The sequence below is a fragment of the Manis javanica genome, chromosome 2 (assembly GCF_040802235.1).
Source record: "Manis javanica isolate MJ-LG chromosome 2, MJ_LKY, whole genome shotgun sequence".
Classification (NCBI taxonomy): domain Eukaryota; kingdom Metazoa; phylum Chordata; class Mammalia; order Pholidota; family Manidae; genus Manis; species Manis javanica.
Window position 1 is genome coordinate 69,257,298 of NC_133157.1, and position 12,411 is coordinate 69,269,708.

Consider the following 12,411-nt stretch of genomic DNA (forward strand, 5'->3'; position numbering starts at 1 on the left):
AGGGCAGGAGGTTAGTTGTTTTCACTTGTTAGATCCTTTAATCCTAATACTTTTTGCAAGTTACCATCCTTTTACATGAGGAAACCAAGGCTTCAGCTTCTTAAGTTGATTAACTTGTCCAAGTTCCTATGATCTGTTAAATAGGAAAACCATGGACACAGGTTTAATTCAAAGGCTGCATCTTCAGTCCACTCTTCCAAATTTTGCTAATCCCTGCATGGATAATGCCTTCATTGCACATCTTTGCTCATTCTCCCCTACTCAGTGAGTCCTATTCTACCCAGCCTATTTAATATCACTATATCAACTGGCCTGCTTTTGATTCCTCCTTATCTTTCACTACCTTTTCTTTAGAAGTATTTATCACTTCCTAACAGTAGATATTTTCTTTACTGTGTATATTGCCTACGGTTGTCTGCTAGGTGGTTAAGCTCTAGGAATTTAAGAGATCCCTATTTGTTTTGTTTTCAGATGTCCTCCCAAAACCTAGAATAGTGACTTATACATAGTAGACACTGGCTCATTTTTCATTTCCCACTTTGATCTTTAAATGCAAGCACAGACTTATCTTAATATTCTCGCTATATATATTACTGGAAGACAAAATATAACCTATACCGAGACAAATTAACATTAAAAAATATTTAAATTTAGTCTGAAATTCTGTTTAAAAATTAAGAGTAATAAATATGATTTAAAAAATTCTAGCTAGAATAAAGAGATGGAAAGACATGTAAAATGACCGTGAAATGGGGAGGATGCAAATGATGAAAGAGCTGTACTTAAAGAGTGTCTGCTCATTTTCTATGATGCTTTAGAGACCCAATGGAAAGCACACATGAATCACAGGAATTAAAGTACTCTAAAACTTTGGAAAGAAGGCTCACTTTAAAGTGAAAAGGAAGTCATAAAAACTTGACCCATTAAAATTATGAATGTCTAGTCATAAAAAGAAACCTTATTTCAAGTGAAAAGACATGGTAAAGACTAGAAGGTATGTAAAACCAACAAGATAAACAATTCCAGAGAAAAACCAAACATGCACTTCACAGAAAAGTGTATGAATGGCCAAATTAAATCAAAGCATTCATTCCAAACTACAGGACTAATTGGGGAGATGCAAATTAAAACTACAATGAGGTAATATTTCATACTCCACAGAATGGTAAAACCTAAGCAATAAGGGACTTGGATGGTAGGAAAAAATGACTCTCCATTCATATCCATTACTAATATACACATCATTGGAGAGAAAACTGGTAGCTATTTCATGAAAGTTGAAGCAGCATCTCACAATCTGTGTTCTAGCAATCTACTACTAGATTTTATATCACAGGGCAACCTTTCTCAATATGATGGCTTTTTACTTGTTATACTGAATGGGGGACACTGCTGAACAGATGAGACTCTTGGTGTGTAGACACAATGCTGCCCCATGTCCCATGACTTTTGGATATTCTGCTGGTTACTCTTAAGGGAACAAGGGGAAAAAATAAGGTCAGAATATTTAGAAACAGGACTTAAGAAAAAGTATATCTGAATTGTTTTAACAGAGATGAAGATTTTTAAGAATGCAACCACTGTAGAGAAGACTGCACTTTTCATACTGGACTGAAAATAATTTCAGAAACTCATTTATAACACCAGTGCCAGCATTGGTGTTTGAATGGCCAGTATGACACACCTGTTTTAATCCGTTAGTAGCTGTCCCAGTCACAGTGACACTACCATTGGTGAAAAGTTCTCTGACTACTGATCACTATTTCTTTTAGCAGTGCTTCTTAGACTTTAATGAGCACACAAAACACCTGGGAATCTTCTTACACTTCTGCATCTGAGTCAGCAGAGTAAGGCCTAAGGTTCTGATTTCTAACAAGCAGAATTCTGATGTCTACTAATACTACCACACTTGGTAAAAATATTAAGAGTGTGGTTGAGTCGAGCATTTAAACAGTGAAATATGCTACTTTGATATAAACTACTTCTTATGTTTCAAGTAGTGGCATTACTTTAAAATATGAACATTAACTTTACTATGATGAATTTCATTTTAGGACAGTTTTGGGAAATTGTAGTAAGTATTTCTCAAAATTGGGACACAGGTCGAGATCCCCTGCCCTAGGGAAGCCTTACACAAATACACAAGTAAACAAATACAAGAATATTCCTTACGGCATTGTTTATTAACAAGATAACTGGAAAACAACTAGCATGACCCAAAGAATACTGGTATTGTCACACAATGGAACATTAACCATTCTAAAAATTAAATAAACCAGAACTACCTGAACAATCATACATAAATCCTGGGGCCAACTAAGAAAGCAAGCTACAGACAGAAACACCATATTTAAATAATAAGGCAATCAAAAGAAAACTGTCATTCATGGCTATAAAGACATTTAGTGAAGTATAAACACAAAGACAGTAAAGAAGCATGTCAATTTCAAGTTAGTGTTTGGGAATGGTAAGAGTAGCATTTAAGAGGAGAAAAAAGTACTGAGGAAGCCTCACTTGTTTTGTAGTGTTATTTCTTCCAGTGGGTTATGGGTGCATGGATATTCACTATTTTGTACGCTGCCCATACTTATATTGCTGTCTTATTACTCATTTCACCTGAATTGGCAAAAACTGGTGGGCCCTAGACAGATGTTTGGAAAATACTACTTTAAAACAAAGAATTCAGGACGACAAGTCAGAAAACGCAGGTTCAAGTGTCAGTTCTGCTTCTTACAAATTGTGTAGCTTTAGGCAATTTGACTGACTTCTCTGGACTTTCATCTGTAAAAAAAAGCCATAAACCATCACTTTTTTTAACTCTCAAGGTTGGGTTTGAGAGGCATATCTAGGGCAATATATGTGGGAAATCTTTTAACAGGATAGAAAAGGTAGGAGTAATTTTTGAGAATTAAAGAGCAAAACCTTTATACTAATTAGAAATAAAATGTACCGGTGAATAAACCAACCAAATCAATCTGTCACTCTATTCACCAACGAATTGTAATTCATCATACCAAAACAAGAGAACTGGATTAAGAGTATTTGTTTAGTCAACAATCAGCGGCCACATAACTCCTATTTCACTGCCCTTTCTATAATGTGAGCAAGTGGCACATTTTATTAGCCTTGTATTCCATATGAAGGAACTTGACTCAAGCGGGATAGCTTGCCTGTAACTGTAGCCAATTCCATGACAGAACGTGGAGCAGACACTAATTTCCTAGTTCTTTTGTGTTCTTTAAGCTACCAAACCCATTATTTTGCTATGATGCTTTGTGATAGTTTTGTCACAGGCAACAGAATTCTGTCAGATGTCATTTCATACACCATTTCAAAATGGGCAAAGATACTCAAGGAAAACAAACCACTTACCAACTACAGTCCTTGCACTCAAAGAGACAAAATTAAAACCGCCTAGCCTGCTAAAAGTCTAATCCCATCCTTGCCAGTTAACCTTACTAATGCTACAGTAGAAGAAAAGAGAGGTCAAAATATGGGTGATGGAGATGCTATTCATTTCCTCCTGGATCTCTAATAATACAGCAATTATTGCACAACAGGGATTCTGTTTCTCTCCTAAGTTGAAACATGACTATGTCCACTGTTCTTTAGGTAAGCCACCACCCCTACTCCCAAAATAAAAATTTACCAACAACGGAAGAGTTAGGCAGTCCCAAATTAGAACTGACCATTACAGTAATTACAAAATATTAGCTACGATTAGACATCAGCGAAGTCACCTAGTAAGTTTATGGTATAAGCATATTTAGATAAAAACTTTATGGAAAAAAGTTCACTTTATTGAAAATCATCCCGTTGATGTAGCCAAATGAATGAAACGTTACTTCTTACTCAGATTTCATTAGGTAGTTCCTAATGCCACATCTCCAAAATTCTATTTATTGGAGCCTTAAAAAAAAAACCCAATCAATCACCTTATGGATCAAGTATTATATATAATAAAAATATTAAACAGGAATACCTTTTCTTAAATAGTTGAAGTTTCAAGTGTATTTCGTTATCCTTTTGCTTACCAAACCCACCTCACACGGACTAAATCAAAGTATCGTTTAGAAAAAAATTGTTTTCTAGCATTGGGAGATCTCAAAAGGGATCAAAGTTCTGAATTTTTAGAGACTAAAGAGTTATACCCTTTTCTTTACAAAAGCCCTCCACCAACAGTACAATGAATTCAACAGAACTTTGGTTTCAGGGTTTAAAAAAAAAAACTAACAAGAATTCTAATTTTCCAATTCACAAACTATTCCTGATGAGTCTACCCCAGACAGGTCAAGATTAAAGTTACACAATTTAAAGAAAAAGAATCCTACGACGGCCCCATCGGAATGCCCCAATCACCACCAAGCACCGGGCAGATTCGATCTAAAATAGAGGCGGGCACACATGAGGACATTCTGGAGAAAGGTTTCAGGCATCGCGAATCTCAATGAGTCAGGGAGGGGGGTAAGGTGAACCTGACTCCATCCTTCCGTCCAAAGGGACAAAGGCAAAAAGATGTGAGATAAGACTCCTTTGCAACGAGAACCCGAAAAGCTTTCCTATTCCATTTTTGGGTCCCCCTCCGGCCCCCCGCTTCCCGCAGCCTCTATAACCGCAGGGACTGCCCTACCTCTCCCCTTCAACGAACCACCGGAGAACCCTTCTGAAAAGCACTGCCCCGGTTGGAAGTGGATTCCCCGCCTTTCCCCGGCGCCGAGAGGGATCCCGGTCGCCAACAACAAAGACGTCTCCCGCTCCCCTCCCCCTCCCGCGCTGCGGCTCCGGGCCTAGCGCCCCCTCCCCGAGCCCGGCCGCAGCGCCGCGGCCCCCGCAGCCGACGCACCTGCACCTGAGGGGCCCCGGCCAACGCGTTGGACAGAAAGGGCCGGAGAACTTCCGCCGATGCGCTGTCCTTGACCAGGTGCGATCCGCGCGGCCGCCGGACTCTCCCGGGCTGCGGGCGGGCCCGGCCGAGGAAGGGGGACGAGGGCTGCAGCCGCCGGCACCGGGACGAGCAAGGACGGCGGCGCCTGCTCGCGCTCCTGGGTCTCGCCTCGCGCCGGCCCTGGTCCTGCACACGGGCTCGCGTTCTGCTGACTAACGGCCCCGACGCGAGGGGCTGGAGCGGCGACCGCCGCCGTTGGTACTCTCGGGCCTCACGTCCCGCGCGGCCGTGGTCGCAGCCACCACCGCCGCCGCCGCCGCCACCTCCTTTTCTGGCACTGCAGACACCACCCAGACACAGCCAGGTTTTTCTTCTTTCTAACCTTCCTTTCTACGCTCCGCCTCAGCCTGCCAAGCGCGGGTTCGCTCCGATGGCAGGAGGAAGACTGGAAGGAGCCGAGGGGGCGAGCCGAACGCTCACTAATCCAGGAGTTGGTCACCGACTGGAAAAGGTGCCAAAGCTGACCCGGACTCCAGCCTGCCAGCGGGCCAGGGGAGGGACGCAGCCAGTTTAGCCCGACTCCCACCAATCACAGGCCGCTCATCGGAGTTCCGCGCCAGGAGAGGCTGAGCTGAGTCGGCAGGAGGCGGGGATTGCGGAAAAGAAGAGCCAATAGAAACAAAGGATTCCCGCCCCTCCGCCTTGATGGACTGCCACGTTCGGACCAATAGGGGAATTCTCGCTTCGAAGAAAGCGGGATTTTTTACGTCGGGTTCGAGAGAAAGGCTGCGCCAAGGGGGAGGGGTCGAGGCTGGGCAGCTTGGAAGAGCCTTGTTGGAGCTGAGGGGCCGAACGGTGTCCCTTGACCGCCATTAGAAGTCACGTGGGCTGAGGGGCGGGGCGGAAAGGCTGGATGAGTTCCTTCCGGGTCAGTGACAGAAGCGTCAACTCTGTGGGGTAGTTCCTGGCAACTTGATCTTCACTGCCTGTTTTTCCCAGAGTGAGGTGATTGTGATTTCGGCGATGAGCTCTCAGAAGGGGAACGTGGTTCGTTCCAGGCCTCAGAGGCACCAGAATACGTTTAGCTTCAAAAATGACAAGTTTGATAAGACTGTTCAGACCAAGGTAGGAGCCTGCTTGTCTCACTAAATCTGACTCCAGAAAATAATGGTTCAGTAGAGGGGAAAGAGGAAGTGAGAGAAGTTGGCGCGGGCGAGTGTGGACTGCAGCCCAGAGTTAGTTCTGGTTGTAATGCAACCCTTTCTAAGATGATGTTCCCACGCCCTTTCTTTGACTTAGATCTGCTGTCTCCTCGTAAATATATTTAGCGGTCAACACTTGAGTAATTGCACAGTGAACGTGACTCTCATCAAACCTAAAATACTAATGGAGAAATTGAGGCATTGAAGGCTCCCATCTAGATCACACTTTTGCAGTGGGAAAATGAGGATTAGGGCACGTGGGTCTCTTTCAAATTTTGCTGCAAGTTTATACAGTCACTATTTCTTATTGGAAAACCCTAAGTCCATAGATTTGTAGGAAGAATGTGAAGGGTTAAGTGAAAGGGTATCTCGCCGCGACCCTCCTTACCCAGAATGACTCAGGAGACACGGGCCCACACAAGAGACTTTATTATCTGAAAGAGAGAGTGGCTGTCTGAGAGCGAGGGAGCAGTGGGACAGACAGCAGAAAGACAGAGACAAAGAAAGAGAGAGCAGCAGAGTGAAGAGACAGAGAGAGTGAGAGAGATAAGAGGGAGAGCAGGGGGACAGAGAGACAGACAGAGAGAGAGGGCAGCAGCGTGGTGCCTTTTACTGTGGCCGATCAGCTTGGCCTGTTGCCTTGGGGGAGGGTCGGGATGTTTAGAGATAAGGCAGGGTAAGCCCAGGCATAATTCTCACCGGCTTCTGTGCTTGGGACCATGGGGCAAATGGAGAATAAATTACTGTATTCTTACATTAAGCACTCTTAGCTCCAGTGTCTTCATAAACAAAATGGGAATATCTGCCTTTCGAAAGATTGTTTTAAGAACCAAATTATTTGATGAATGTAAAAATGCTTGTTTTGCTGTTTACAAGTCATTTTCTTTAGTAGCATTTATGTAAACTGGAAGAAAATTCAGACTGCCTAGGTAGCCAGACGTGTTGGGTTGTATACAACTACCAATTTGCTGCAGGTGTCTCCCCCTTCTCCCACAGCTGTAAGGAGAGGAAACACTTGAAAACGATCATCTTGGGGACTACCCCAAGATAAACCTGATAGTCACATGAACTGAAGTTCAAATTTACTAGGTGTGTGGCTAAAGGGAGTTATTTAAGATTTAATTTCTTTGATCTTAGGTTGGTGTCAAATGAGGTATCTGCCAGGATTGTTGTGAGGTCACATGACATATATAAGTGGTCTGGATCATCATAATTGTTCAACTAATGATTAATTTCTCAAAATTGATAAAGCAAAGTTTTTGGTAATCTGTGGTCTCCTTGTCCTTTCCTCTTTCTGTCTTCCCTAACTCTATGAATATTTAATAAATAACTTCCAGTGTGCAATGTTCTGTGCTTATGTGTATAGAGAGTAAAAAAGAATTGACTCTGCCTTAATGGGGCTTAAAATTTTCTGGGTCACTGGACAATAAGCAAGCCCAAAGATGTATAATTACAAATAATGATTAATTCTGATAAAGGGAAAGATAATTTAGTAAAAAAGAAAAGGGAGGGTTATTTTAAACTGGGGGCTCAGAAGACCTCTCCTTTCCCTTACTTAGGCTCAGATTCAGAAAGAAAACCTGGAGCAAAATTTGGGAAGACTTTCTCAAGTTTGTGCTGATTATCCATAGGTAAACCAGAATAAAAACCCAAGCTATTCCAAGCACTTGTCTACCTTATCCTGTATTCTTACTAAGAGTTTTTGCACAATCACGTAATTCTGTTTTTCATCAGATGATAAGAAACAGTTTTAATAAGTAATGTAGCTTACTGTACTTATACTCAAAAGTGCTTCCTGAACTTGTACTATCACTTCTTCCTAGACTTCTTGTATTTGTACTTTTCATTGTCCATTTTTTTTGGTGTTTTTTCTAATAAGTATGTCATTATGATCTTAAATCTTTTCATGAGTTCAAGTTCAGTCACTAAGTGTCATTTTGTTTACCACTTTTATTATTAATTCCTTTACCTCCAAAATTGTGAGGAAGTCTCAGGTGTTGTCCATTGGTAGAAACGCTAGGTTTTTTTTTTTTGGAGTGTCTACAAAAACAGCAAGACATATTTACTGAGGAAACATCATTAGGTTGATTGTTCATCTGTCTAATTGAGGACTAATTGACTGTGTTCACAGCAAATTCTTGAACCAGCTATGTAAAGCTATCTAAAGCCAAGATTTTCAGAAGCATCCGTCCGACCCTGTCTTCATTCCTGTGCTTCATACCAGAAAGCTGTTTTGGTTCAGTGACATCTAACAAAGAGGGAGGAGTAAAGAAGTGCATGGTTCTCTGTAACTCTCCTGAAAAGATGTAGTGACAATTGCCTACTTGTACCTTGGTATTTTGTAGGAGTCCTGTATGATGGTTCCCCTTTTCCTCCTCAGCTAAGCAGTTTGTTAGGATTTCACTGAAATTAAAAGTTGGGTAATGACAGGTGTTTTATTGGGAAGTTTTTCTAGGAAAAGCACCTGTCCCAAAAGAACACAGGTGATAGGTGTCTTCATGTATCTGAATGTATTCTGAAAGAGGACAGAAGCTTGTTCTGTGGCATTCCAACTGGCCAAAATTGGATCAAAGGGTCAAAGTAACTGAGAAAGGTTTTGGCCCAAAATAAGGGAATTGCCTAATAGGTCCCTGCACTGGGTTTGTAACCTTCCCTTCACTGAGGTTATTTAAAAGAGACCCCTCTGGCCCTTGACCTGTAAGCCCTGTTCAGGACTTGCAGAGATGCGATGGAAAGAAAAATAGGTTTAAATCTCTTCCAGTCATTTGGTATTAAAATGTTGGTTGTATCAAGACTACCTTGTGTCCCTTAGTGGAAAAGCAGTGATGTGTGATGGAAAGAACACTGGAGTAAGAAAAAGTCACATTTTTGCTCCAGTTCTGTTGTATTTAATTTGTTTTGTTATGTTAGGCAGTTGATCTACTTTTAATCGACTCCCTTTTAGTTGACTGTGATTTCGATAGGGAGTCAATAGCTTTTAATCTACAATATGGGATTAATACTATCTCTTGTCTTACTTCCTCTCAAGATTGCTATGGGGATTACTACATTAATATTTTTCAGAAATAGTGATACAAATGAACTAAGTGTAAAGCATATGAAAATTTATGTGGACTTGCAGTTGTCCAAAGCCTAGAAAAGAAATGCATGCTTGTTGAAGAATACTGAAACAAAACAACTAGAGAAATACATGAAGTATAAAAGTGAAAATATCTTTTCTTAGTCCTTTCCCTCTTTCAGGAGTAGTCACTGTTAACAACTAGTGTGTTTTTAAACATCTATACGCAATACAGTACATACATAATAAAATACATTTTTTCTTATTCAATAAAGTGGGTATGTCAGAACATAGAGATTAAGTTCATTCTTTTTATTGGCTACATAATAATATCCTATAATATAAATGTGGACTAAGTTAATTACTTACCTATTGATAAACATTTGAGTTGTTTCAGTTTTTCACTATGACAAATAAAGCTGCAGTGAAATTCTTATGGTCAAACATTGTACTAGATGCTAGGGGTGTAGGGTTGAGCATAATATATGGCCTTGGCTTTGATTGAAGTTTATAGGTTGATGGGTGAGGTGATAGGCATTAATCAGATAATCTTTCAAGTATGTTAATACAAATGGCTATGAAGGAAATGTCTAAGGGAAGCCAGAGAGTATCTAGCAAGAAGTCTTGATTAATTTGGAAGGTTAAAGAAGGCTTCTCTGAGATCTGAAGGGTGGATAGCATTTAATTAAGTGAAATGGGAGGAGCATGCATCATCTTCTTAAGGAGGTGGTTTTATATGTGTAGTCAGCATTGGTTTTACTAGCATTTCTCAATGTTAGAGCCCCAAGATCATATGATTTCAGCAGGGAGTCAATTCATCATCAAATTACTTTGGAACTTACAGTATACGAGATCTCACTTTTAGGGGGTCATAGCATCCACTGGCATAAAGCACTGAAATGTTTTGTAGTTTAAAAAATGTTATTTAACAAAAACTTGCTTGTGTATAGAATTCTTTGGTTTCCATAATACCTATTGAACTAGTTTTGGAGGGGACACACTCATTTTGGGAAATTACCTTGAAATGAAAAAGGAAAAGGAAAATCTGTGGTTATGCTAAGAGTTTTGGAAATAGTTTTTGTTAATAATAGCTCATACTTGTGAATGTTTGTTAGGCACTGTGCATACTTGATATACATTATCTAATGCGATCTTCAAAATAATCCTAAACTAGATGCTCTAATTATTCCAAAGTTAAATAACTGGCATGTGACTATCGATTGATTATGTGAGATCTGTGCTAGGAAACCTCAAAGGACAAGGAAATCAAAAACCCTTTTCTGTGTATGTGTGGTGGTGGTTTTCAATACTGTGTTTCTATGTGTAATAGAAGCAGTGTGACACCAGGTAAGGGTCAGAACAGAGATGAGCTTTACTGTCCCTGCCCCAAAACACTACCTATTTGAAATGTTCCAGGGAAAGAGTTTCCTCACAAGGTGTGGCCCACGGGAGTGTCACATATCACAGATATGGGCTGGTTGGAGTGGGTCCCATCTAATCACCAGGGCTCTGTAGCAGAATTGGGGCTCCCTTACTGTGAAAGCAGATGCTAATATAGTCATGCCCCTCAGTTTCTTGTTAGTCAGAAAGCTCTCTTAATTCTAAAGTGGTATGAATATATTTAAGCAGCAGAACAGGATTCTGTTTACAAGCACCTTTATTCACAGTAGAAAAAAATGGGAAAAAGACCCTTAAGTCTGTGTCAGCAGGAGAATAGATAAGTAGATTGTATCAATCATACAATGGGATATTACTCTGCTCTTTTAAAAAAATGAATTACTGATACATGCATTACTTGCATGTATTGTATACATCATGGATGAATCTCAGCAACACTGTGTGGAGGAAAAGAAAAATCAGAGTAGTGGTTGCATTGGGTGGTGAGGGGACTGACTGGAAAGGGGTCATGAAATCTTGCTGCCATGAGAGTGAATTATTGAAACCCATTGAATTGAGCATTTAGGATCTGTGCATGACATCAGTGTAAATTTTACAATTAAATAGATATTACAACAAAAGGACTGATTAACCACTCAGATGCTTATGATGTTCTGTTTCTTTTTGTTTGTTTGTTTGAGAAAGTTGTAGAAACACTACCTGTATCAATCCTTTAAAAAAAAGAAAACCATGTTATTACTAACTTGTCCAGGAAGAAAACAAAAAAGCTGACATTCTAACACTGAATGTCTCAGCTAACCACAAGTCAAAATAATTCAAATCATTGTCTTAATATTTTCCCTTTTTGTAAGCTTTTATCTACAAACTCCAGTCATGACATTTTTTATTTGTCTCTGTAGGACGAGTACAGGTGATTTTTACAAAGTGGGTTTTGTGCTAAGATTTCTGAGCTTGGATCTGAAAGGAAAGGAGCGACACATAGCAGCAATTCACTGGAGAGTTCCGCTTTATTTGGGAAAGGTGCTGGGATATATAGGAAGGGGCATGAATTGATTGAGGTGTCACTTCTACGGGGCTGGTGGCTGTTGGCTAGGTGCTGGGATTGGGAGGCGGGGCGAGAGGTGATTGGGCTTCAGGTGGCGCCGGCGGGAACTGAGGACCCCCCCCCCCCCAAGAGAAGCCGGAAGTTTGCCATCTTACTGGTGGGGACCCTTCAGGATCTGATTTTTCCTAGTTTTCCTCCAGGATAAGAGTCATATCCTTTAGTTGGCCAGGATTCCTACACTGTAAGGTGAGTGAATAAAACCTTGCAATGGAAAAGGTTGTCCTGCTATTGGTAAAGTTCAGTTTGTCCAGAGAGTTTGGATTTAAGTGGTATGGATCTTTGTCTTAACTCTCCCAGCCCAGAGAAAGTGCACTTTAGGCAACAGTCTCTGATTGGTTCAGGTAGTCTCTGTTGTGTAATTTTGGGATGAGTGATGACATGCCAGTCATGGGAATAAGTGTTATTTCTCAATTGATGGGAGTCAACAATTAAGTGTTAAACAAGTGAGTAGCCATTGAACAAATGTGCAGATGGGCAGATAGATATAGAGTCTACTGTAGTTTCTGGGTAACCATCTCTGGTACTCTGGAGAGACCCTCTTAGACTCCCTTTGATCTTTCTTCAGAATAGGGAAATTTTTCTTGATAGACTTCACCACTACTGTCTAAGGAATGAATGTATCTTTCTCCAATTGATTATTAAATCCAACTTGCTTTTTCTATTGACAAGGTGACTTAATCTGTGGTGTACTGGCTATTATGATATACCTAAGAATGTTATTTTTAGTAAAAGTCATAGTGCTGGTGAAGCTCTTTAATTTTTC

General features: G+C 40.6%; 2 protein-coding genes across 7 annotated transcripts in view; one reads left to right on the forward strand and one right to left on the reverse strand.

Annotated features, from left to right (window-relative positions):
• Positions 1 to 5,415, reverse strand: part of ABHD17B (abhydrolase domain containing 17B, depalmitoylase) — a 42,542-nt gene extending 37,127 nt beyond the window's left edge. The window contains exon 1 of one of the 2 annotated variants that reach the window (XM_036991211.2): positions 4,844 to 5,415. The gene's annotated coding sequence lies outside the window, so the exon portion shown is untranslated. The remainder of the gene's footprint in view (positions 1 to 4,843) is intronic. The other variant, XM_036991212.2, reaches the window with a different exon arrangement.
• Positions 5,416 to 5,755: 340 nt separating this feature from the next.
• The window catches only part of C2H9orf85 (chromosome 2 C9orf85 homolog), a 191,046-nt gene continuing 184,390 nt past the window's right edge, over positions 5,756 to 12,411 (forward strand). For all 5 annotated transcript variants that reach the window (XR_012127754.1, XR_012127755.1, XM_036991214.2 and 2 more), the window contains exon 1: positions 5,756 to 6,010. Coding sequence is in view for 3 of the 5 variants with exons in the window: in XM_036991214.2 (XP_036847109.1) it covers positions 5,909 to 6,010 (102 nt within the window). In the remaining 2 variants the exon portion in view is untranslated. The remainder of the gene's footprint in view (positions 6,011 to 12,411) is intronic.